General features: G+C 33.1%; 2 protein-coding genes across 4 annotated transcripts; both read left to right on the top strand.

Moving 5' to 3' along the window:
• Positions 1–3,164: 3,164 nt before the first annotated feature.
• Positions 3,165–13,302, top strand: LOC140049978 (uncharacterized). Of its 3 annotated transcripts, none has more exons than XR_011845339.1 (2): positions 3,165–3,381; positions 11,535–13,302. XR_011845339.1 is itself a non-coding variant. In XM_072094954.1 (2 exons), exons 1-2 carry the CDS (start codon positions 6,690–6,692, stop codon positions 11,979–11,981), a joined length of 492 nt encoding a protein of 163 aa, XP_071951055.1. In that variant the 5' UTR covers positions 6,661–6,689; the 3' UTR covers positions 11,982–13,302. The 3 variants fall into 3 exon arrangements, 1 of the variants encoding a protein (XP_071951055.1); XM_072094954.1 differs by lacking the exon at positions 3,165–3,381 and adding an exon at positions 6,661–6,734; XR_011845342.1 differs by lacking the exon at positions 3,165–3,381 and adding an exon at positions 9,601–9,690.
• Positions 13,303–13,692: 390 nt separating this feature from the next.
• Positions 13,693–27,029, top strand: LOC140039678 (pre-mRNA-processing factor 40 homolog B-like). The gene is made up of 20 exons (XM_072085298.1): positions 13,693–13,796; positions 14,231–14,320; positions 15,356–15,596; positions 15,760–15,980; positions 16,451–16,599; positions 17,051–17,515; positions 17,870–17,954; positions 18,257–18,321; positions 18,604–18,676; positions 18,930–19,021; positions 19,478–19,737; positions 20,065–20,198; positions 20,628–20,742; positions 21,369–21,577; positions 22,231–22,368; positions 22,853–22,948; positions 24,770–24,868; positions 25,230–25,385; positions 25,686–25,802; positions 26,200–27,029. Exons 1-20 carry the CDS (start codon positions 13,794–13,796, stop codon positions 26,299–26,301), a joined length of 2,910 nt encoding a protein of 969 aa, XP_071941399.1. The 5' UTR covers positions 13,693–13,793; the 3' UTR covers positions 26,302–27,029.
• Positions 27,030–27,833: the final 804 nt, after the last annotated feature.

Below are 27,833 nucleotides of genomic sequence, written 5' to 3'. Positions count from 1 at the left end.
TAGAAGTCTCGGTATTTCTGGTGCAGACGTCACTTCATCTTCTGCCGTTGTAGCCACGTCATAGTTCTCTGTTGTCATCGCCATTTTGTAGACAGATTAGCTGAAAATAGTTTTACTAGTACTTCAGCTTCAATGTTGTTCGTAACTTGACGAATGTTCCAAACCTTCAAATAAACTTCTACAATTAGCAATTCCAAATACCCTGAGATTTTTAAAAGGTCGTTTGTCGTTGCGGAAATCCACGAAGAATCTTCCAAAGATGAATCACGAATCGCTAAATATAATCTAACTTCTTCTGGTATAGATACCTCGTCTTGACTTATTCTGGTATAAATACTTCGTATCTTTGCTTATTCTTGTTGAAAGTGTCCTCTCGGACGTACTGCTTACCACATTGACAGTGCCAGTACTAAACTACCTCCTCGTTTACTTACCAACTTAAACATTTTGTAGACACAATAAACATATTCTAAGCCGAGTTGTTAGGCTTTAATTATGTACAGCACACATACTATAAATAAGTATTAGTTTATGTAAACTATCAAATAAATGACTTAAACTATATATAAGTATATGTGCGTTTATGTGTAGTATACGAATAATAAACAAAGTATATATGTTCATATAAGCTATAAATATCATATAAATGTCTGGATTGATTTTTATCATCAAATTCACTCTTCTTAATTTGAGTTGAAATACTAATAACAGGATACATATATATTTGTTTATTAAAATGGACCGCAGATGTATAATATACATATTAAACCATCAGTACGGCATCTATAGAAGATCGTGTCCACATTGAATTTTTTTAAATAATTTATGAAATCAGTTCGATACATCCTGTAAAGATGTCCCATATGAATATTATAGTTTTTATCCGAAGTTACTGTCTAAAATCTCTATTGGTGCCATCGGCATTCTATTTAAAGCTTCATTCCCACATAAGACGCAACTAATTGACGTTACGCATGGCAAGAGAGTTGTATTGGTCAACTTGGTCGTTGCGATTACGTCATTGCGTTGAGTCTCTAGTGGGAACCAAGCGTTATTGCTAAACAGTTTGACTCGCAAGCTGTGGGGACGCGGGACGCGAAAGTTAAATCGCGATTGCGACATTTTAAGTTTAACCATGGATTTAATTCATAAAATTCATATTTTTTTAAATTATTATTTTTCTTATTCCTATTTCAATAAGGAAACCAGTTTGTGCATTATTATTTGACAATTTTTTATGAAACAGATATTGATAAAAGAGTGTCTTGTTGAGTTCTTAATAATAACTGTCAACAACAAACATTTTATCATCATCTTTAGTCTTACATAATTATTAGCTTACTAAAGACATTAAAATATAATTTGTATAATAAATCAATTAAAAAATGTAGGCTAGATTTTTATTTTCATGATCACTGTTGACTTTATTGTCTTCCTTCAGCTGATGTTCTCAATTAAACAATGTTCTGTTTAGAAAGAAAATAATAAAATCTGAAATCTCACTAATTTGTATATTTAGTGCAATCATTTGCACGTCCAAACTATAGCAAACTAAGCACATTATAAGTACCTATTCCTATGTAGGTACGGTACTCTATAGCAAACTTATTACACGTATATATCTCTATATAGTTACTTTATAGCAAACTAAGTACACGTATATATCTCTATATAGTTACTTTATAGCAAACTAAGTACACGTATATAAATCTATATAGGTACTTTATAGCAAACTAAGTACACGTATATATCTCTATATAGGTAGTCTATAGCAAACTAAGTACACGTATATATCTCTATATAGGTACATATTAGCAAACTAAGTACACGTATATATCTCTATATAGGTACTTTATAGCAAACTAAGTACACGTATATATCTCTATATAGGTACTCTATAGCAAACTAAGTACACGTATATATCTCTATATAGGTACTTTATAGCAAACTAAGTACACGTATATATCTCTATATAGGTACTTTATAGCAAACTAAGTACACGTATATATCTCTATATAGGTACTCTATAGCAAACTAAGTACACGTATATATCTCTATATAGATACATATTAGCAAACTAAGTACACGTATATATCTCTATATAGGTACTTTATAGCAAACTAAGTACACGTATATATCTCTATATAGGTACTTTATAGCAAACTAAGTACACGTATATATCTCTATATAGGTACTTATTAGCAAACTAAGTACACGTATATATCTCTATTTAGTTACTTTATAGCAAACTAAGTACACGTATATAAATCTATATAGTTACTTTATAGCAAACTAAGTACAAGTGTACCTACTATCTCTATGATATAGATACTTTATAGCAAACTAAGTAGGCCTATGTATCTGTATAGTTACTTTATAGCAAACTAAGTACAAGTACCTATCTCTGCAAAGTAAGTACAATAGGTAGGCCTACTATAGCAAACTAAGTACAAGTATCTTACTAAATAGCAAACTAATTATGTAATATGTATAAAAACTGAGTACCTAATAAGTAAACTAAAATTACCTAAACTAAGCATTAGCGACACCAACGACGAAACGAGGTACATTTTCCTGTGCGTCAAAAAAAACCCGCTGATATTAAATTATGATTCGTATTGTACGCACATTATAAAATCGTACTTTAATGTCAAGGTGTCGTCAAAATCATTATCATAATCTTCAACATCAATATTTGTAAACACGCCAACACAATGTTTGTCTTGTGCTTTGTGTATTAAAGTCTCCAAGCTACACAGGTTATTTTCTCAACTCATGTTTTTTTAATTGTTCATGAACGAATGATCTAAATGAATCATTTATTACCGTCATCATAACTATTGCGCGCCCCACCCCCTACCCTTCTACGTCATTGACCTTGTCACAACAAGAATTGGAAACAGTATGTAGAAGTTGTTTTATCGAATGTTGATATTTATGAAAATTTTATAACTTAACCAACCACACAATAAATTAAAATTGATTGCTTTCCATTAGTGGGCTAACAAATATCATAAATCATTCACATAAATGCGAATAAAATCTTGTGTTGAGTTTATTAATATCTCAAAAAGGTTAAAGCATGTTCAATCTGGTTTTGGCGCTTAATATATGAATTATTACTTATCTGCCTCGTGGATGCGACTGGCATCAGTGGGAGGAACGAAACTGTACTGTACTGCCTGGAATATTGGTTATAAATTGACGGTAAAAATAATACTACAAAAGCCTGTTGACGAGTGTGAAACCATTGTGTTGTCACGTCTCAGTAGGCTGCGGTGTTGTAGTTATTAGCGATAGTTGTATCTTCAATGGACTAACGTGTTTGACGTACGCGCTCATTCTCTTAGATTTACACCAGGTTGGTTATGCATTCAGAAGGTACGTATGAACAGGTTTATTAACTAAATGAAGAGAGTTATTTTAAATGATAGTGTTATAACAGATATTTTGTTTTAGACATAGAGTGTCTGTCGCTTACAATTGAAACTCGCCTCGTTTTCTCGTCACACTTTTGTAATGAATATTTATGTATGTTAATGTTTTTTTTTTGTGTGAATGGAAATAAAGAAACAAACAAACAAACAAACAAATATACGAATGTAGGCCTAAACTTAAGTAGGCCTATCTGTATCTTTTTTTGTTTAATTTAAATGAATATTTAACATGTTCCATGTGTAAGGATGTTTTGGTTTATATCTGATTATTAAAATAATATAATATCTGATTTAATAAATCTAAAATATTCAAATGTGACATCTGAAATACCGGCAAGCCTACTGTATAATGACTCACATTAAAGAAAATGTTACCCGTTTGTTTAGTTAAGGTTAAACTACAAACTAGTTTGACAAAAAATTGTGATGTGCCCAAATATGGTAGTGATATTTCCAAATATAGTAGTGATATGACATCATCATGTCCATTATATAGACACATCACATTTTGGTCACATAGAGTTTGATAGTGTAGACAGAGCTTTAGAAACGCAATTCGTTCACACTCAAGCCCATCATTCTTGAAATTCATGATAACAATTATTATAAATATCCCAACGATTACGTAAATTATAGGTATTTACGTCATCATATTAATGATTTGATATACTTGTACATTATTACATTATGACGTCATAGTACTAATTAGACACTCATGATAATGATGCTACTTTATTTCCGAGAATAAAGAACAATCACTTTATCAGTCACTTTATCTAAAGATTATATCCTCTGTATGAAAAATCATGTTAGTACATTGCGTAGTAGGGTAAACTTCCATCTTCGTAATTTGAGTAGGATTCGGTGTTTCATAGACCGCTCTACTTGTACACATGCAGTGAGATCTTTAATTATTTCCCGACTGGACTATGCCAACTCTTTGCTCGGTGGATTGGCTGTTTCAGACGTCCGACGTTTGCAAACACTGCAAAATAGCGCTGCACGTCTTATTTTTCAAGCTAGCAAGTGCACCACTGCGTCTCCTCTCATTGGGGAGCTGCATTGGTTGCCTGTCCAGCAGAGGATTGAATTCAAGATCTTAGTGCATGTGTACAACTGTCTGTATGGCTCAGCACCTGGTTATTTACAGGACCTTATAAACAAACACCATTCTGGTCGGCATGGACTTCGATCTACCCAAGACCATACCCGTCTTGCCATCCCCAAGACCAAGAGGTCGTTTGGCGATAAGTGTTTTTCTGTCATCGGTCCTAGATTGTGGAATAACTTACCATCTTATATTCGTGAAGCCCCAAATGTGCAATATTTCAAAAAAATGTTAAAAACCTATCTCTTTCCTAAATAATGTTAATGAAATTACGGTAACTTTTTGTATAGGCCCTCATAGTTTTTATTTATATATATTTTTGTATTTTCATTCCATTTTCTATTTTTTGTTGTTTTGTAAGTTTTGTTGAGTATATAGTATTTTCTATTGTACAGTAATAAATAAATATTGAAAATACTTATAAATCAATATAGTGTTTTTATTCTCTGCTGCTTCTTTTTCGAATTCTCTCCCTCGACATATTACTAAATCAACATCTATTGCTATTTTTAAAAAAGAACTTAAAACGCATCTTTTTAACATCTAATAGGCCTACAAGCGCCTTTGATTTTCACTTCGGTTTAGTAGATACTGGCGCTATACAAATACCTAAATTATTATTATTTATTATTATTATTATTACTGTACTTTAACATTCAACTAAATGTATATTAATGCCCATATGTGCGGCGGTTACACAAACCGTTATCTCTGTTGGTTCGATGGTTAATGTAAATCTATATCGCAATGGGAAATGAGTAGGCTATAAAACCTACTCACATAATGCAGTCTTCAATTAGCGGTGGCAGTGCTTACATTAGCTAATATTTTAATTAATATCATTAATCAAATACTACTCTTCGGTAAGTAGTTAACTATAATTTATACAGACGAACCCCTTCATATTTATATCAGCCTACCCACGATGTAGGCCTAAGCTTTACATTGCATTATATCTTGCTCATTTTATTACCAGACAACATTATTATCAAATCAGCCTATTGATTACAGAGTATACCACGTACAGTGCATTAAGCTACTGTAGGCTTTCAGCGATTTCCTGTCGTGTAAACAGACAATGTCCAAATAATTAATAATGATATGGCCAAAAACACATCTTTATTCAATACAAAATACTCAGTACAATAAGGATGGTATTTCGACCTAGTAGCTCAATATTATTTCGTTCCTTGTTCTCCAGACTGTTACCCTTAAGTGTCACCTGTCTCAGATAACTATTGAATAACTAATAAGTTCACACGTACTGCATACACTGGCGTATCGTACACCTTGTGTGTAGGTGGCGGCGGCGTCGTAACTCAGGGTATGTTCACACGTATACAGCGTAAGACTGGCTTGTGTGTAAGTGGCGTTGTAACGTCCCCCAAACTGCCTTTTTCTTAGTATGTGTCGCCTGTATCCAATATTTTTTAAATATCCGGGTATGTTCAAACGTATACGGCGCAAGACCGGCGTATCATACGCCGTTTTGCGTGTAAGTGGCATTTTCCAGACTGCTTTACCCATAGCAGGTGTCGCCTGTATCCGATAATAAATGAATAACTCAAGGTATGTTTACACATACGGCGCACGACTAGCGTAGCGTACGCCCTTTTGCGTGTAAGTGGCGTTAAAACGTACAAGTGGGTACTACCTACCCAATATTAAGGTATTATGTTTAATTTGTTGCAACTTTGGACTTATACGTATATCTATTATATTTATCGAAATTTAATGCCTAAATGTTGTGTCCCATAGATTATAATTATCGCAAACTCTGGTTATTAAAAACAAAAATCAGATATATAATATTTTACTGCAACAATTGTCAGTGATGCTCGTCCATCAAGCACGCCTGCTCCACTTAAAACATTGATTGTGATTGGTCAGGTTATGATTGCGCGATGTGTCTATTACGTTGCGTCTTTGTATAAGAGCCAAGCTTAAGTGTCTCTCTTTTTGGTAACACTGGTGACTCGAACTATAGAGTTCATTGCTGTTGAGATTTATTTAAACTCAATCCGTTTAAAGGTCGTGATCAAAGATCACAATGCCTCTCAATCGACATTCCGTGATTTTCTTTCATCGCATGATTTCCTTTTAGTATAAAGACAATCTGTATTAGGAGAAAATTCAATAGGGTTATGCATATGAATTTGACTTTTATGCATGGTGAAACTAATAAAAAGGTAAGTGTGGCTTTGTACTCTTGTTAGTTTTCACCTTAGTTTTTCGATAGTTTATATAAAGATTTCAAATAGAGAATTATAAATTGTCAGTCGTAGCCAGCTGGTCGTAGCCTGCCGTCGTTGATACCATTCTGATATAGTTCCTAGCTAGCTGTTGCAAGGAGTATTTAGATAAATCAATCTGATGTTCTGATTAAATGTGTTATATTATATGGGCACATCACATTTTGGTCACATAAAATGTGATAGTGTAGACAGAGCTTTACAGTAGTATGATTCTGTCATTTGATAATATCTAACCGACTGTTGAAAGTCAGTTTAATACAACAAGTATAGAATCGGTTGAAGTTTCAATTAAAAGCACAATACGCGATATTATTCCGTCTTCTCTCAGTATTCATTTTAATATTGATCGTCTTCAGGTATTTTTATTCATATGAACTACTGTTAATCATGTATCTTAATGCATGTTTATAATTGCTGAAATGCATATTACAACAATATACCTTTAGGGTTGTAATTAAGATTGTTAACGCTTCCTAGCACACATTTTCATTAGAATCCCTCAATGTTAATCAGCTATATAGTCGACCTGGAGAAGTATTTTGTTGCCGTTGGGCTAGCTTCGCTGGTCATTACAGTCGTTTTGTTGCACGTTTAATCTGCTAATGTACAGGTCACCCAAAGAGTCAAAGAAAGTACGAAAGGAAAAGGTTATCATCGTAAAAAACAATTCATTAGTTGTCTCTAGGTCTTTTTTCTAATTTGTTATATTTTTTAACACATTTACAAGGTGTGTTATCAGTGCAGACTACTTCTCTCGCACACTATAAAGGTGCATTCACACTTGGTTCGGTTTCACGAAACGACGGCTGATAAGACGGCACCGCCGTTTTGTTAGAATAATGGAAACGAACGAAGCCGTCGTACGGCCAATTTACACAGACGAGCGGTAACGGTAAGCGTCGCTTGAATGCCACGGATAAGTTGCTAAAACCAACGTGTTTCTGACGATTGTAATCATGTTTATTCACACAAGAAAATATAACTTTTAATTTATTACGTTCTCAAATTGTAAAGCAGGTATTTTACTTTTTGTCCAATCTCTGAGTGAGAAAGATGACAGATTGATTGGTGTACCATATTGTCAGAGCTTGATGTAATTATTATTCGTGCTTGTATTCCATTTAGGATATACATCATTGAACCGTTTAACAATCGGAAGATGAGTGTCCCTGGCAACAGCATTCATCAAGATGTTAGTCATAGCAACCATAAATAAGCAAAACAAAATAACAATACAGATGTTATTAAGAAACACGCTGTAATTTGCAACATGCCATTTAATAATATATCAAAATAACATAGGAACGATTAGCACAATACAACAAACGCGTATTAGTGTAAAAACTAAGTTGTTTAAAAAAAGATGTTTCTTGAACTTACAGGTGCTAGAGACCTTAGACCCTCTCTAATAGATGAGATTTTAATATGAAGCCCACCATCTATACGGTCTTTACTATAATGTAAAGCTTGGTTCCCACTAGCAACGCAACTCAAGGAAGTAACACAACGTAAGTGATTTGACCAATCACAAGCGATGAATTATTCTAACAGTGGCTTGTCATTGGTCGTTGCGCGTACGTCCTTGCGTTGCGTCTCTAGGCCGCGCCTCCTAGTAGGAACCACGTTTTGCATTGACGTTGAACCGAGCAGTCATAGAGATCATTGTATACTATAGTTTATTGTTTATATCATATCATGAAAAAAAGTTTATATATACATAAATAGGACGGCATTATAAACACATAAGATGTCGTCATAATACTGTGATGCCTATACAATATTTTGTCAACAAAATTTATGAGTTTGAACGAAGCCTAAAGAACAGAATGTTATGTCTTGTTGTTAACAAGCATATTGGAACTTGAAATATGAGCATCAAATAATTATTTCAGTAAGATGATCATCATTCTGTATTCTCCTACGGGACTAATTTCTGTTAACGTTAACTTTCGTGTTCGTTTATGTGAAATTCTAAGATGCAGTAACCCTGATGTAAAGATGATGACGTAATGATATATCATTTCACAACATACATTTTTAAGGATGTATTGTCACCCAAAAACATGAAAAATGAAGATTAACTAAATCAGACTTTAAATAGGTTATTTTGATGTTTTAAAGTTAATTTCTACCATAGAAAAAAACCGAAAACAAATAATATTTTCACTTATAAAATGACAAAATAAAGGGTTAAATTCATCCAAAAACCCATTGGCTGCCAGTCAATATTGACTATTTTTGTGCTTTAAGTGTAAGTGTAAATAGTTTTTTTAGATCCAATTTGTAGTCAAAGTAGATAAAACTATTATGTGACATTAAAATGGCATATTCAAAAAAAAAAAATTAAAGAATTATTTTTTCAGGGGGACAATACATCTTTAACTTTCGTGTTCGTTGTGAAATTCCAACATGATGTTAAGATGATTTTGTAATAAAGTATATCATTCCATAAACATGCAACATGTTTAAATTAATATTGTTGTTTTCAATTCGAACTTCTGTTTACGTCTACGCGATGTTAATTCATATTCATTATTATGAAGAATCTAACTATAGTGATGCAAGCAGTTTCATCGACATCAAATATCATTTGATAGCTATGGTAACATAGCGTTTGATTACCTTTTTAATTATGTATTTTCCTGTCCGGAAATCATTTACATACGGACGGTTGTTGATAGATTGATGTTAAGTAGTAGGAGCTTCTCCATTGGAATGATGAACGTGTTAATTGTTTATTTCCGCATCAGTTTTAGAATTTAGGAAAATAAGTTTAAAGTTGTGTCGTCGTATTGTGGCACAGTCGAGTCAGGGTTTTGTTTTAAAAGTAGGAACCGCATTGTTCATTATTTAAACACCGGCAGAATCGTAAGCAGTATTTTAACAAGCTGTAAGTATACCGTAATATTCATCGTTTGGTGGCCTAGACACGTCCCGGAATGCCCTTTATATAATGTCCGGTGATGCAAGGCCTGATTGATTTACACACTAATATTGTCGATACAATATTTCAGGAAATTATTGCTATTACAATTCTTTAGATTTCATTAGACCTATGTGTTTATCGTGAATCTAATTAATTTGTAAAATGTTTTTAAAGTCACGTTGATTAGTCGAATTTTGATTTTAGACAATCGATTACGTTTGTGTCATCTCTGTAAAAGAATATGATTTTAACGAGTTAAGTAAATGCATAAAGCTCTGTCTACACTATCAAATGTTTAAAAAAATGTGATTTGCCCATATATGGACATGATGATGTCATATCACTACCATATTTAAGGATTATCATTACCATATTTGCGCATATCACTACCATATTTAGGTAATTGAAAGGTCAATGTACATTGCATAGAATACTCTTTGTATGTGACGAGGACGTGTTAGTTCGTTTTATATTATATGTATTTATACTTTTGCTTATTTCTTTTTTTTTTCAACTTTAAAACATTTTTTCATGTTTTTTTTCTTTGTGATATTACTTTTTTCCAAAGGGTCTTATGACTACAGACAATTACTTGTCTCTGTAAAATCCATGTAATGTAATTATTTATATTGCTGAATAAATGTGAATTGAATTGAATTGACGTTATTCCAACAAAATATCAATACCATTTGTACTTAATTGAAAATGTGAACAAGAATACGATTTTGAGGCAAACCGTTTGGAAACATTTTACTTATATACTATATTTTTGTAATTGATTGTGGGAACTAATTTTTATATTCATTTATTCATTCATCAGTGGAAAATTATTTCCGTTATCGATTCTTGAGCACCAGATCCCATGAGAGCGAATGCTACGGTGGTGATCCCATTAGTCTTAAGGAACCTGCGGTTTATTTTCGCTATAAATACATTCATACAGTCATCATTTCAACAGGATGATTGGGTTCACGATTCTTTAATATATTTTACAGAAATGATATGAATAATTTATAACACAATTTATGGCTGAACAAATGTAAATCATCGAACCTGGAGGTCTTGATAATGGTGATGTTGGAATAATGTATACAGTAAAAATAAATTCACAACGTTCCCATACCGTTATATTACTCTGTTAAAGCTATAGTTCCCACCAAGATTCAACGGAACGCAAGTAAAGCGTGCTTCCCACAAGGAACGCAACGCAAGAACGTAAACGCAACGCAAATAAAGCTTGGTTCCCACTAGAACGTAACGCAAGGACGTAAACGCAACGCAAGCGTTTTAACCAATGACAAGTGAAGTTATAGACGGTTAGCAATCACAAGCGAATAAGCCATCGCTTGTGATTGGTCAATTCACTTGCGTTGCGTTACGTCCTTGTGTTGCGTCACTAGTGGGAACCACGCTTAAAGCGTGGCTCTCACTAGAAACGCAACGCAAGGACATACGCGCAGGCGAGTTTTTACCAATGACAAGCTACTGTTCAAATAATCCATCACTTCAAAAGCTTGATTTGACTAACGCGCGATAAATCAATGTCGCTTCTTGTAATTGGTAAATCCACTAGCATCGCGCCTACATTATTGTGTTGCGGAAAGCTCTGTCTATCAAACTTTATGTGACAAAAAAATGTGATGTGCCCATATATGATGATGTCATAAAACTACCATATTTGTTTGGGCACATCACTGCCATACTTGGACACGTCACGTTTTGTTGATAGTGTAGACAGCTTAATTTTGCTAATCAATTACCCAATGAGTATTGGCTAATGTACCCATTATTATTTTATTCTATTTCAGAACATGGAAACAAGGTTTAACGAAGTTTTGATTGACTGTGACAACCTACTGCATCCGAATGATGCAGAAATACGTAAAAAACGAGAGGAACAAATACCAAAAAGAATCGAGAAAGGACATAGAATTATACACAAGAAAAAGACTATAAAGGAGGAAACAATGCCTATTAAACATTTAAACTCTGTTAACAACCCACAAAATGCATCACTTTACACCAAGAAATTATCAAAGTCATTGTTAACATTGAGCAAAATTACTGAGGACGAGGAGGATACAGAGAAGGAAAATGACGCGTCTCTGACGTCACAACGCGGGTGGAGGTCCTGTCCAAACTCTCCACTGCCCACCCGTCACGCGGGTGAATATGCAATATACCCAAATTGTACCGGTTATGAACGAAAAACGTCAAATATAGCGCAACAGTTACCGCAGATTATTGTCAGCTGACCAGGTTAGAAGAACACGTGGATGAGGTTTTAAGCGACTCGTCTTAGGCTCTGTTTAAACTATCAAACTAGTTTGACAAAAAAAGTATAATGTGCTCAAAATACGGTAGTGATATTTACAAATATGGTAGTGATATGACATCATCATGTCCATCCTCGGCACATCACATTGTGTTGGCAAATAATTTGATAGTGTAGACAGAGCTTTAAGTGAAAAAACTTCTGCTAATTTTCTATATTTCATTGTGGTTTATTTTTTGTACTAGAATGCAATTCCTTTTAACGAATTTGATAAACACCATTATAGGTCGGAGGATTGTAATAATCGACCACTTCAACGTTTTGTCTAACAACCAATCTCTTTATGTGATTAGTGCACTTAATCCGTTGTTATGGTAATCTCTTTATCACGCGCACAACTCGAGTCCTCTATGTTAACATCCAATCACACACCAGGAGCAATCACAAATTGAATTTTAAATTTAATAATCGATTCAAATTGAATTGTAATCAAGAGTAGGCTATAACGTTTGTTAAAACGACCACCATTTATATCTAATTTTGGTTTACATTATTTTTTTTTTGCACACGAAGCATAAATTATTTTATTGTATTAGGCCTATATTTTGAAAATAGGAATCATAATATTATTGCTTTGTATCGATTACGTAATTTGCTAAGGTAGAACTTGAGTAAGTTTTGACCAGAGGATCAGAACTCTAGTTCCCCTTAGATTCAAGAACTGATATTGATGCCTAATAAAATCTCTTCAATTACTTATTTCATATATCATAATGTCAGTGATTTATTTAATTTTATGTAACTTTACTTTTCTCTAATTTTATCTATTCTCAGAAAATGTCAGAAATAAAACATTAACCTAATCTAACCGAATAGGCCTACTGCTAACTTTTATTCAAGCTAGTTTTTTAACATAAAATGGTATTTTAACATTGTCTTTCGCAATTTGATGTATGTTTTGTTGTTGTTTTATTGTCTTAATTATGCCAATCAAAATGAATTTCCATTTTAAAGTGGACCAATACAATTTCTTGAATCTTGAATAGTGTCACTATCAACTGGCCTTATAGTTTAAAGCTTGAATATAAACGAAACTCTGTGTACGACCTAATTGTCGAACTGTTTTGATGTTTTTATTGGTAATTAATTATGCATATATTTACTTTTTAATAAAATGTATATACACCATGTATGAATATTGTTTTGTTTGAAAAAAAAAAACAAAATGCACATAAATAATAAATATATTTTGTGAATGGTATTTTGAGTACTTATTTAACTTTGAGAAAATTTACAGTTATCCGAAGTTTTAATGACCTGTGGGCCTATAGCCTAGCAATGGTAAAAACACTCACAAGCTCTTGGAAAAGATGACGAGGTTCGGACACAGTAATATTTATTTTATTTTATTTATTTCCAAATCCAACCAACAGCAAAATAAATTCGCCAATAACAGGACGGTAATGAACACTGAATATCATAAAAAAAATCGGATTATTTGTCTTGGCTTGAATATGCTCGGATTTGAAAAATAACGACAGCGTATAAGATAATACAGTATAATAATTATTGTAATAGGCCTACCGATTGCATGTGCACAACAAGAGAGCATGACAACAGACAACAGAAGACTCTACTCGCGCGCCATACATTCTTGTTTGTTTGTTTGTTTGCCGCCCTCTACTCTACAACAAGAGAACATGGTGGTTACGTTTCGGCGTCGATTCACCGGCGCGGCTGCATTATCGAAAAGTAGTGTAACAGAGAGTGAATTTAATTAATAATAACTTCGATGGTAAGCTTAGTAATAAGTATATATTTAAAAAAATGCATATAAATACATATTTGCTTATTTAATTATTTCTGGGCAATTGTAAAACTAGCAAAAACGTCAATCGGATGGCTACTAGCTAGCTAGACCTAAGCTAGAGTAGAGTGACATGTGTGTGTGGTGCACAGTTGTTCAGCAAGCAGGCAGGACAGGAAGGATCTTCTGAGTGGAGTCGTTTCGGCCCAAGTAAATTCTGTTCGTTTAGTAGCCAGGCATAAAGCAAAAACCCTCAAAATATACCCATTCTTTCTTGTATTGCATTTACACAAACACAGTGTTGCATTTTATTTTATATCATGTTACGTAAATAAATTTTAATACAATTAATGCCAAATGAATAAAAAATTAAAATAATAAAAAAATTTACAATTTTTGCTGATTCTTCTTTTGTTTATCAGTCTTCAAATCAGAGAAATCAGGGCCCAGCCCAGCAACAAGGTTCTTCATTTGGAAATCAACCTCCGATGATGATGCCTCCATTTAACAGGGTAAGAATAAGATACAGCTCCTCTGTACCCTTATTTTATGTATTGTATGGTTTAAAATTTTCAGAAATTCCTGTAGGCCTACAGTAGTAAACATATTTTACATGCAGGTCCAGTCATCTTCTCATGGCATACTTTGTCCTGTTACACCACGTACCAGGGAGATGTAATCTCCCTGCACGTACTAACTACTATACACTGACCATTATTTTTTATGCCCAATTTTGAAGGGCAATAGTTAGAATTTTAATTAAAGACCCCTTCCCTGCAATTTTGGACGTTTTTTTGAAAATAATACATATATATCACTTTAAAAACATTAAACCATGTCATTCCTTGTCTTAAATGTACGTTTTATGGTAAATTATGATAAAAAGTGAGAAACAATGCACTACCTAAGTAGCTCGCGGCGATCGACCTCTCGTGGACGGTCTCAGGCCTAGCCTAGCTAGGCTTAGTTTTGTAGGCCTAGCTGGTAAACATCGGTAACGTACGAACATCGTACGCTAGCTATATACCTAGGCTGACGTTGTATAGTTGCTGCATTAATTGTCTTTCTATTTTTGCCAGACTCCGTTGATACAAATTGGGGAACACCCGGTATTTTCGCTGAAAAGTTAGGAGTCTTCCATTTGTTTTGGCTTCACGATCGATCGAAAAGTGGGCGAATTACAGGTGAAAAACAAAAATATCAATCCGCGCGCAATGCATTTTGGGATTTATAGCGGGCCGCTATAATTATTAAAATCGATTTATTTTTCACATTTTTAACCGTTTAAAGACGAAAAAAGTTATCGCAATAGGACCATATAGTATTATTTTTACATTAAATATAGTTTGTGATCTTAAATTAGATCTAAAAAACGTAGGGAATGGGGCTTTAAATTTAAATATGTGGTCAATAATATTAATTTTTTATTTATTTAAAAACATATTTATACAGGATAAAAAACATATCAGGTATAGATATTGCACCTGTTTTACAAATATATGTTTCTGTTTCATCATTTTAATTCAATGTTAATTTTTGTCTTTCAGGGGCCACCGAACATGCCACCACCTCCATTTATGCCAATGCCAAACCAGACGTCTGGTCAGCCTCCTATGAATATGCCACCTCCAGCATTCCAGCCCCATGGTAACATGCCACATATGTCAATGCCACCTCCAAACTTCATGCCGCCACCTGGTATGGGTCCTCCTCCAATGATTCCACCTGGTATGCCTCCTCCCATGGGCATAGGTAACAATATGTCAGGAATGAACCAGGAAAAGCAAGGTAGGATTACTTTAACTTATTAAAATAAAATAAGTTAATAAAACATAACAATCGATATCTGATCAATAGATTTAAATTTGCCAACTTTATGTCAATGGCTACAAGATGTATCTATGTTACCTGAACCAGTACCAGTTATTATTAAATACTTCTTTTTCTTAAGATGAGAACAGCAGTTTAAGTTCTACTAAAGTGCCAGGCTTTGTTCCTGCACAAGACAAGTCAAGTGAGAAGACATCAGAAAGTGCCAAAGATTCCAAGACGGCGGCAAAAAAAAGTTCTTGGACAGAACACAAGTCACCAGATGGCAGGGTGTACTACTATAACACACAGACTAAACAATCAAGCTGGGAAAAACCTGATGATCTTAAAACCCATGCTGAGGTAAGTACTAACAAACATGCTTACCAGTACGGTAATATCAAATAAAATGTTTATTACAAACTCAAAGGTAGATTTAGTAGGTGGCTGAGTATCTGCTCCATCATTTCCCACCTGTTTAAAGGTTCAAAATAGAAAAATGTTGTTTTTCTTTTCAACTGACTCCTATACACCTCCCACTACAGTATTACAATATCTTGACTCCTCCCTGAAAAGTTACTTACTAAGGAATTCTTCATATAAATCTCTGTCTACACTATCAAACTATTTTGACCAAAAAAAATGTGATGTTTCCAAATATAGCAGTGATATAACCAATTATGGTAATGACATCATGTCCATATGGGCACATCACATTTTTTGACAGATACAATTTGATAGTGTAGACAGAGCTTTACATGTAACTTATATACTGTAACAGTATAGTACTGTGTTGGCTTTGATATTGTTACATTCTCTGTCTCTCTTTTAAGTTCCTTCTATCCCAGTGTGCATGGAAAGAGTTCAAATCAGATTCTGGTAAAATATACTTTCACAACAACACAAGTAAGGAATCCAAATGGACAATCCCCAAGGAATTAGAGGATTTAAAGAACAGGATTCAGACAGAAGGATTAGATTCGTAAGTTTAAGATTTAACTTTTAGTCGTTTATCATCTATGTTATTTATATTATTTGTATTGCTTATTTAGTAGTCATTGGTTGGAGGTACACACCTAATTGGTGAAATTTATTTAGGCTATTTTTTGTGCTTTCCTGGCAGCTAGTGACTATGATTTTATTTTTTCAGCTTGCGTCGTGTTTGTTTAATTTGTTGATTTGTATTATATTTTGTAAAATGTATTTTTTGCCTGAATAAATAATAATAATAAAAAATAAATACTAAATATGAATGTAATCAAGACACAGAATTAACACAGCACTACACTATTTATATGTATTTAATTTGTACCTTGTTGTTTAAATGACAATAAATAATATCGTATCGTATTTAGTACAAATAAACAAAAATACAGCTATTTTAAAAAAGAAATTTAAGTACAAATATTATTCATTTAACATTTTTATTTTAGTGTATTATACTTGGATGCAAAAGAGCAGGAACAAAAAGAGAAAGAAAGAAAAGAAGCAGAAGAACTTGAAAAACAAAAGAAAGTAGAAGAGGAAAAGGAGAGAATGAGACTAGAAGAAATACGTAATAAAGAGGCAATGGAGGCGAAAGACAAAGAGGTTAAAGCTGCAGCAGAATTAGCCAAGCAAGAAGAAACTACAGAGACTTCTGCAGCCACTAGCCAACCCCAAGCAGCCATGGCACAGCAACTTGCACCAGAGACTATCCAAGCTATGGCATTCCAACAACAGTTGTTCCAGCAGCAAATGGCCATGATGCAGATGCAGCAGGCCATTGGCACCGATCCTACGGCCATGCAGGCACAGATGCAGGCCATGTTTGCTGCTCAGGGCTTTGGCGCTGCCATGTTACCTAAGACTGAATCTACTGCTGCTAGCACGCCTAAAAGTGATGACGGAACACCAAGGTAAGTGTTAAGCTCTGTCTACACTATCAAGTTTGATGTGCCCAAATATTGTAGTGATATGCTCAAATCTGGTAGTGATATGCTCGAATATGGTTGTGATATGCCCAAATATGGTAGTGATATGCTCAAATATGGTAGTGATATGACATCGATATAACCTATCCATATGGTCACATCACATTTTTTGGTCAAATGAAGTTTGATAGTGTAGACAGAGCTTTAGTGTGTTTCCAAAAGATTATTATTATATTAAACTTTTACAATGTTTGTATGTGGTATTCTTATTTATTATTTATTATTTATTTATGATTACCACGTTAATCACACAATAAAGTGTTAATCTGTTTTTTACAGTGAGACTGTGTCTGAGCCACAGGAAGTTGTTTACGCATCCAAGGAGGAGGCTAAGAACGCATTTAAGAAGCTTCTCAAGGACAAGGTAATATATCAGTATTTGAGCTTATTACTCTCAATTCTGTATCTTTACTTTTTCCAGTAATTTTCTATAAGATAGTGTCACAATCTGTCACATGTGATGCTTATATCATATACCATTAGCTTAACCTTTACATTTACACACACTATTACATATATAACATATAATACTAAACACTATTACATAATTTTCTATTATGTGGCGATACAGTTAAGAGATTCAGTCGAGTTACCTTGTATAATGCAACTGTTTTAAAAATTTAAAAAGATAATGTGTAGTAATTTTACTTGTTTTGATGTTTACAGGAAGTGCCTTCAAATGCATCATGGGAAACAGCTATGAAGCTGATTATAAATGATGGTCGTTATAGGTAAGATTACAAAAAGTTTTGATAAAGTTGAAATTTGATCATTTTATAATATCAAACTTGAAAAAAAAAAGTATTATAAGTGTGACATAACTATAGAGGTTGCTATAGATACATCCAAACAAAGAGGGTGCTATTACAAAAAATCTGGGCCATCAGTATCATTAATAAATGTGCTTTCCAATGCCAATGCCAATATACATTAGTTAAAAGATCACTAGAAATTCCTACAATTATTGAGTGTTTTGGAAGGTCTGATCATTGTATTTTAAATTGTTTTTTCAGAGCACTCACAAAACTAAGTGAGAAGAAACAAGTTTTTAATGATTATAAGACGCAACGAGCTAAAGAAGAAAAGGTAAAGATATTGCAGTTATTGAAACAAACATTGTTGATAATTGTAGCTCAGGGATGCCACCAGCTTTTTGTTATTATTAGGCTTATATAAATATTGTAATAATTAATAGTGGTGGTTGGTAGCCTGTAAATTCCTAGTCTAGAATGTTGAGTGCTGATCTGATAGGACAGTGATTAATTTACTATTGGTAATCCATGTGCCTAAAGACATAAAATTAAAAAAATCCTTACTTACTTTTTTTTCCTTTTTTTAGGATGAGCAAAGAATAAGAGCAAAAAAAGCAAAAGAAGATCTTCAGAAATTTCTTGAAAATCATGAAAAGGTTACATCAACTGTGAGATACCGGTAAATAAATATTTGGACTTTTAGCAACTTGCAGTTCGTTCATTTTCTCTGACATTAATAATAATAATAGCAGGTTTCTTTTTAAGTTGTTTTCATAAGATATTTGATATTTTAATTCTTGTTTTGGAAGTTTCAATCAAGGCTGATTTTGGGAGAGGTGAATTTTTTTTAAAGAAAAGTAGTTTTATAAAAAAAATGATTGAATTTTTGTGCTCACATTACCATTTTTTTCAAAAGAAAGTTACAAACCATAAATGTGTTAATTTCAATATTGAATATCAAAACGTGACAGGCTACATTTATAAATTTTAACTTACAATACTTAGTATTGTATATTCTGGAATAGCTGCTCCATAATATACACTTTTTATAAATGTTAAATTATTATTTTTATACCAACACATATCAATGTCATTTTTGTATAATATGTTTTTGTATGTAACATTTGTTTTTTAGAAAAGCTGAGACAATGTTTGAAGATGAAGAGATATGGAAAGTTGTTCCTGAACGAGACAGAAAGGAGTTGTATGAGGATGTAATCTTTTATTTGGATCGTAAGGAGAAGGAAGACAGTAAAGCCTTAAGAAGTCGAAACATTGAATCCTTACACAATATCCTGAATAATATGCCAAACATTACCTATAGGACAACTTGGTCTGAATGCCAACAGTACCTGATGGACAACCCAGCGTTTGCTGAGGATGACGAACTACAACGTAAGTTACTATCTAGGTGACAATGGGAAATGTGAGAGAGTTAGTTACAATGATTAATGTAGCGATTAATATTTTTACTTTTGTATTGACTTGTGTAAATCTTCTAAATGGCAGTTTTTTTTACTACGCATCCAACAACGCGTAACATGCCAATTACAGGATGGATAAACTATCTCATTATTTATTGTGCTTATAAACTCTCATTTGAGAGAAAGTTGAGTTACAACCATGGCACTCGATCAGGATTGAACCCCAGACCTTAGAATTGAAAGGCAAGTACTTTAACCACCAAGCTACAGCTCCACTAATTTCTTTTTGTTTATTCAGATATGGATAAAGAGGATGCCTTGATTACGTTTCAGGTGCACATCCGCCAGATGGAGAAAGAAGAGGAGGAAGAAAGAGAAAGGGAGAAGATGCTGCAAAGACGACATCATAGGAAACACAGAGAAGCTTTTTTGGTGCATATCTCTTCTTTAGTTTTATATGATGATGATGTGCTTATAAGTATAGAAATGTTGGTGTTGTATGCTTTTGAAGATAAATGGAAGTTTATTTAAGTATAGTAGTATACTATATTAAATATATATTAATGTTTTCAATCATTAAGTAATTGTATAAAGACATAAACTTAAGCTCTATCTACACTATCAAACTTGTTTGGGTGTCTAGAAAACTCAGATCTCAGATATATCTGAGTTTTCTAAATCTTGAAAACTCAGATATCTGACTTTTCTAGATCTAGAAAACTAAGACAAAAAAGTGTGATGTGCTCAAATATGGTATCATCAATATTTCATCTTGTCCATATATGGGCAAATCACATTTCTTTGTTACATAAAATTTGATAGTGTAGACAGAGATTTAAACAGTTTTGTTTGTTTGTTTAGGTTCTTTTAGATGAGCTACACGAGAAAGGTCAAATCAACTCACTATCTAGCTGGATGAGTCTGTATCCTATCATCAGTGCTGATAAACGATTCCACAGCATGCTGGGAAACCCTGGTACAGTTTATCAAGTTGTTCTTAATACAGTAGAACACATATTAAAGATGTATTGTTCCCAAAAAACATGAAAATGAGGATTGTTTAAATAATTCTTTGAATGGGTTATTTTGTAGTTTTAATTTGAGGGGAAAACCGACTTATAAAAAGACAAAATAAATGGTTAAATTCAACCAAAAACCCATTGGCTGGCAGCCAATTTGACTATATTTGCTTTAAATTACAATTTTTTCATAAAATACATTTCTTTTCCATCCAATTTTTTGTCAAAATTGATAATTATTATGTGGCATTAAAATGGCATATTCAAATAAAGGGACAATACATCTTTAAGGAGACACTTGTGAAATTAATGAAACATATATTTGAACACTACAGCCAACCCAACAAAGTGTTGAACACTACAGTCAACCCATCAAAGTGTTGAACACTACAGCCAACCCATCAAAGTGTCCCTATACAGATTCTACTAGATCTGTAGTTTTGAATCTCGTTTTTTAGAACTGTTAATTCAAATTATTTAACTTACATTGTTTTTTCAGGTTCTACACCCTTAGATCTGTAGTTTTGAATCTCGTTTTTTAGAACTGTTAATTCAAATTATTTAACTAACATTGTTTTTTCAGGTTCTACACCCTTAGATCTGTTCAAATTTGCAGTAGATGATCTAAAAGCCAGATTTAGTGATGAACGACGAATCATAAAAGACATCTTACGAGATAAAAACATGATAGTAGAGGTGGAAACATCGTTTGAAAACTTTGCGACTGCCGTTAGCCAGGATAAGCGAGCCACAACTCTAGATGCTGGAAACATTAAGCAAGCCTTCAATAGTGTAAGAACCTATTAGAAATAAGTGTCGCTACTTTTTTTGCCATGCTTGAAAGCAATGTACTGAAACACTAAAATGCTTTTTTTGTCCATATAATAAAAATTCATCATTCATAAAGATTGGCAAATATTAGTACGATTAAAAACAGATAAATATAAAACAAAAACTCAGTACACACACAATATTGCACAAAATGTTTAAATGTGGGCACCATTTGGAATATAAAATACAATAAAAATGCATAAAACGCTTAAAAAGTTTAAAATTGAGTTGAATTGAAAAAGTATATATCAACGGTTGTATGAAACAAAGTAGCAACAAAATGGAAAAGTTAGAACGATATAAAAAGTTTCATTTGTGAAGGAACGTGAATATCCACATGTAGGTTACATATTTAATAATTTTAAAAAACAAGAATCTTACTAGACTCTGTCTACACTATCGGAAAAAAGTGTGATGTGCAAAAATCGTGGTATGACATCACCCTGTCCATAATTATATTTGCACATCACATTTTTTTTTCGGCACATACAGTTTGATAGTGTAGACAGAGATTTAGAAGTGTAACCATGTTATTTATACTTAATGTGAGCTTTATGTCTATATACTAACAAAATCTTTGCAATCTTTTCTTAAATTGCTTCCTGAATTTATAGTTACGCGAAAAGGCAGAAGCAAGAGAAAAGGAGAGGTTGAAAGAAGAAGCAAGAAAGCAAAGAAGAAAGGAGAGTGCGTTCAAAGCGATGCTTAAACAGGCTGCCCCTCCCCTTGATACAAGTTCTAATTGGGATGAGGTGAGAATAGACACAATTATTTTTTTCCAAATGTAATTTTATTTCAATTTAAATTTAACGATAAGGAGCCTGCCATTTGTGAAATGGAATACAGGAAGCACTTGAATCTGCTGAAAATGTTAACGTTTAGATTTAAATCAAAACAAATTGTTTGAAAATGTGACGTGCCCATATATGGACACGATGACATTACCATATTTGGGCACCATCAATCTCTTTTTGTCAAACTAGTTTGATAGTGTAGACAGAGCTTTTATTCTTTTTTTTTTCGTTTATTTAATTTTTTTTTTTCAAATACAAATAGTAAAAATTTAGTAAGCAGGAATGAAAGAAATAATAAATATGGGAATCAAATTAATTATAAATAAAATACTTGTACTTATTTAAAAATATATCAATTGAACAATCCAAAACAATAGATGAATTAAACAAGCCATGTAATTTAAATCTATACACTATTTACCTCTTTTAATTTTGACTTTAGGTTCGTGATCGGTTTGTAAACGAAATGCCATTTGATGGAATAACAGTTGAATCGGAGAGAATTCGCCTTTTTAAGGAGTTCCTTCATTCCTTAGAAGTAAGTGTCTGAGATAATTTTTTTTTCAGAGCAAAGCACCATTCAGGTACAACTTGTAGTGCATTAAAATGTTCAAGTTATAGTAACGTCTTTACAAATGTTTTCATCTGGTTTTATATTAACTATCTGTATATCCAATTCTTTACTTTAAACCATTATGAATACGTACGTGTGTGACATTTCGACTTGTTTTCACCAAATCTTCATCTGGCAATGACTAGATGTTAGTGGTTGCTAGAAGTAGCTTTGCTAGTTGGAGAGCAGCGCCCCCTAGATGTTAGTGGTTGCTAGAATACGTACATATTGATGAATTATTCATTATATACAGATAGTCTTTATATTTCTATTTTGCTGCTCTGCATTGCTTGAGCACTTTTGCCTACATGACTTGGTTCAAGCTTACACAACATACTACATTATTTCATGTAACTACTACAGTATTTTTTCCTCTCTATTTTTGCATAAAAATTACGATATATGACGATTGACTCATATTGAAACAAATTTCACCTAAATATTCCAAATAAATTAAGTAGTAGTTAATGATGTACAGTTATTAAAAATAGATGATATGAAATTGATGAGAAATAAATGTGATGACGTTTTGTTTTTGTCTTTCTTGGAAACAACCCACCTTTATTATTTCCTCTCTTTTTTTTTCATTACTTCTTACACATAAGTTGACCCCATTAATAAGAATGAATGTGTAAAAGGTCTAAATGTGATGACGTTAAATAATTACTGCTGGGGTACATTGACATATGACGGAGTCTCTGTCATATGTCAATGTACTGAGTCATCATTCCTGTCAACATTAAATACAATGACATATGAATGATGATGATGTAAGGTCAGGTTGTCTAACGACAGTAATTATTGATTGTTTAGGTAACCCTTATATGTCATGATGGCTGACCTTCGGTCTGTTTTTTGTGGCCTTAATAAAAATATTTTGTTGTTGAATATGCCATTTTAATGCCGTATAATAGAGAGGTGTTGCAACCTTACGAATACGATAACGAAAAGTAGTGTTGTGAAACATCTCTAATAGTTATTCACTTTGACCAAAAATTTGATCGGGAAAAAATTTTATTTACGTAAAAAAAATGTAATTTAAAGCAAAAAATAGTCTTATTAGCTGCCAGTGACATTTCATTATGTACAAAAAGAAATATCACGTCCAGGGTTTGAATTCTGTCAAATGTCTGGATTTTCTTCCTAAAGATTTGTGTAGAGCATCTTGTGCGTATACTTGTCTTGTGAAAAGGATGTTTGACAATAATTTTTATAATAATAGAGAGGTTTCGCAATCTTACGAAAACGGATACGTCACGCACACGTATTCGTTTTCCTAAGCCAGGCAACAAAATATTAAGGGTGCCGTCCAAAATGTGACTGCGGTAAATTTAAGCGAAGCGCAGGTACGAGTTGCTTGGCTGCATAGGCCTAGCGTAACATCAAAGCGAGTGAAGACTTTAAAAACTGCTATTTATCAAAATTGACCTGGCATTTTAGTAAATTACTTTAGTAAATTACTTTCAATAAATCTATAATTATATTATAATCATGAATCATTCCTGATTCAAATGCAAAATGTGCAAAATAGATCAAAAACTATACTCGTTTTGTAGTTACGAATATGACTTGGGGATCAGCTCAAAGTTTCACAAATGTGTGACATTTACGTTATCGTATTTGTAAGGTTGCGAAACCGCCCTATTAATAAATTATCTAATGGAAGGCATTTATTCAGTGCTTTGTATTGTGTGATTATTTTTAACAAAACAGAATTAAAATTATTTTACATTTTTATTTTTGTAGGAGGCATGTAGTCACCATCATAGTAAGACTTCTGGGTCGTCACACAAAAAAGCTAAAAAGGCCAAGAAACATAGAAGTCGACGTTCCCGATCAAGATCTGTGAGTATATTGATATTATACTATAATTTATTAGTATAATCTATTTGTACTAAATGGCATTGAGTTTATATTCCTACTGTACACACTATTTGCAGAATATATTAGTATAGTTACACAACAGGCACAGAACATACATTCTAAACTGCCCGGTGATATACTGAAATTTAATTAATTTAATTTGAAACGATTAAGATGAGGAAAAAACGAATATGAAATAGGGATCAGCTCAAAAGCTTCACAAATGGGTGACGAATCCGTTTTCGTTCTCAGATTCGTAACATTGCGAAACCTGCCTAATAACATCGTTAAATAACTACGGTGGGTATCCATAGAATATGATCATGTAATGTTTGTGTTTTAGTTGTCTGAGTCTGAAGATGAGCGTGAAACCAAGAGACATCGTAGTAGAAAGAAACGATCAAAGTCTCCGTCAGTATCGTCAGATGAATCAGGAGAACACAGCAGTTATAAATCTAAGAAGCATAAAAAGAAGTCAAAGAAGAAGAGAAGGAGGACTGTAAGATTATATCTCTGTTTTGATTAAAGACTTTAATATTTAAAAAATCAGAAAATGTGGTGTTGTAGCTTGGAGGTGAACTCCACTCGCAAACAAATATTTAAAGCCTTGTCTACACTATCAAACTTTATGTGACAAGAAAATGTGATGTGTCCATATATGGAAAGGATAAAGTCATATCATATTTGGGCATATCACTACCATTTGAGCACATCACACACTTTTTTTGTCAAGATAGTTTGATAGTGTAGACAGAGCTTATGCAGAGCATTTTGCAATATGTGGTATTTTAAATTGCAGCCAAATTCTGAATCTGAATCTGAACGTGATGATCGAAATGACGTAAAGGAAGTTCGTCAAGAGTCATCAAGAAAAAAGGAGAAAAGCGGATCAAATGCAGCATCAAAGAAAAGCAAGGTACTGTAAAGCCTTGTCCACACTATCAAACTTTATGTGACAAGAAAATGGTGCCCATATATGTCATATCACTACCATATTTGGGCATCACTATCATATTTGGGCACATCACACTTTCTTTGTCAAACTAGTTTGATAGTGTAGACAGAGCTTAACATATAATTAATTACCAGCACTTGCCAACTTTTCCATCCATCATTAACTTTCTCATCCCTCACCAAATTATCCAGCACTCACTAAACTGAATTCAGTCAGTGAAATTCAGTATAAAATGAGGCACACAGATCATCAGTAAAGCTCACAAAGCCAAAACAACAAGGTTCTTCGGAACCAGCTTTTATTTAAAAACCCTGTTTCATCAACTAACAAATGTTTTTTTTTTGTATTCCTACACTAGACTGGATGGGATACATCCGAAAGTGAAATGAGTGAGGGTGAACTTGAACAGAAACGACGAGCACTGCTTGAGCAGCTGGCAAGTAAATCACCTCTACGTTAAACTGCTGTACCAATAGTGGTGTCTCTCCTACAACGCCATGGAGGCTATAACACTCTGTCTACACTATCAAACTTTATGTGACAAAAATGTGATGTGACCATATATGGACATGATGATGTCATATCACTACCATATTTGGGACCATTACACTTTTTTAATAGTTTAGACAGAGCTTTAGAGCAATAGAAACTGAATACCTGGGGGTTACAGAAACCAGACCACAAGTAAATGCAATCATTTTGTTGCAGATGGTAATCAAGCTAAGAATGTTGTTAATGATTGTGTTCTTTGCGCTGATTACTAGCTGAATTATTATGGGAGTATGTTCCATACGTGTTTGATCCAAACAATGACCGGGGTAATAATGTTCAGCACATTGGCAGCTTGCTTATATGCGCTATATAAGAATGAACTATTACTATTATTTTTGGCATCTTTCATTTGTGCATTTTTATACCAAAATTCAATCTGATTTCAATATATTTCTTTTCCAATGTTGAGAGGAAAAGTCTTTCTGTTCGAAAGCTCAGAAGCATTTGAGCATTTGCTTGGATTTAATATTTCAACACTAATATTGTTGACTCGAAACTTTATTAGTTGTACAGCAAAAATTGTGATCGAATCCGAATAAACTTATGTTTTATTGATTGAGTAAAACATGAGCGCTATAAGGTCAACTGACGTTCATTAATCCAAAAAAAAAAAAAACAGGTTTTTCTAGACTAAAATCTTTACTCTTTATGTCTGTACATTTTCTAAAATTGCTAAGCCTGACAAATTATTATTTCAAGAAAACAAATGATTAATTCCTTAGAGTAGCGAGGTGATAAAAATTGTGATGATGATGCTTTAGTTTATGAGTCATTAAAATATTTCACTTTTATCTAATGATTTATTATGTATACATTGTTGTCAGTCAAACCACAAAGGTAAAACGTGTTTACTTGTTTACATCAATGTATAGGCTCTTCATTCAAAGCGTAAACCCCTTGTGGATCGGTTTCGGGTAATCTTAATTTGGTTTTGCGAGCTGGGGGTTTGAATGTGTTGGTCACATGTCTGTCGATGTCACTGACCATATGTAGTTTATCATGCGTTGTAAAATGTTGCACTACAAAGTTTGTTGTTTCAAGTAATTCAACACTTCTGGTTTAGCATGTTAAATGATTATTGAACGTTCATTTATTTTTACTACTGTAGAATCTGCCTCAAAACATCTATCAATTATTAATGTGAGTCTTAAAAGTTATCTTATCTTTAAGTCTTATGAAAATATCGTAACTGAAAGTGACGCAGTAAAAATATTATTATGAATAGTAACAAAATGTAAACGAATAATATACCAGTAGTAATGATCAAGTACTATAGAGTTTATAGAGATTTTTTCGTTGAAAAATTATATTTTTGGGGGTTTTTTTTTTGGTCTGTGAATGAAAAGGGATAATAATGGTACAGGTTTTTATACGCGCGCGTCGAAACACTGTAAAAAATGGTATTTCTTTCGTACGCGCGCGCGTCGAAACACTGATAAA

This window comes from Antedon mediterranea, chromosome 1 (genome assembly GCF_964355755.1).
Source record: "Antedon mediterranea chromosome 1, ecAntMedi1.1, whole genome shotgun sequence".
In the NCBI taxonomy this organism is placed as follows: domain Eukaryota; kingdom Metazoa; phylum Echinodermata; class Crinoidea; order Comatulida; family Antedonidae; genus Antedon; species Antedon mediterranea.
The sequence above is the reverse complement of the archived record's forward strand: the minus strand, read 5'-3'. Positions and strand labels throughout refer to the sequence as shown.

Bases quoted from the DNA above. Each gene is read 5' to 3' on its own strand.
- LOC140049978 (XM_072094954.1), top strand. From the start codon at position 6,690: ATGCATATGAATTTGACTTTTATGCATGGTGAAACTAATAAAAAG. The intron at 6,735-11,534 runs GTAAGTGTGGCT...ATTCTATTTCAG, and splicing joins ATGGTGAAACTAATAAAAAG to AACATGGAAACAAGGTTTAA.
- LOC140039678 (XM_072085298.1), top strand. The intron at 14,321-15,355 runs GTAAGAATAAGA...TTTGTCTTTCAG, and splicing joins TGATGCCTCCATTTAACAGG to GGGCCACCGAACATGCCACC. The intron at 22,369-22,852 runs GTGAGAATAGAC...TTTTGACTTTAG, and splicing joins CAAGTTCTAATTGGGATGAG to GTTCGTGATCGGTTTGTAAA.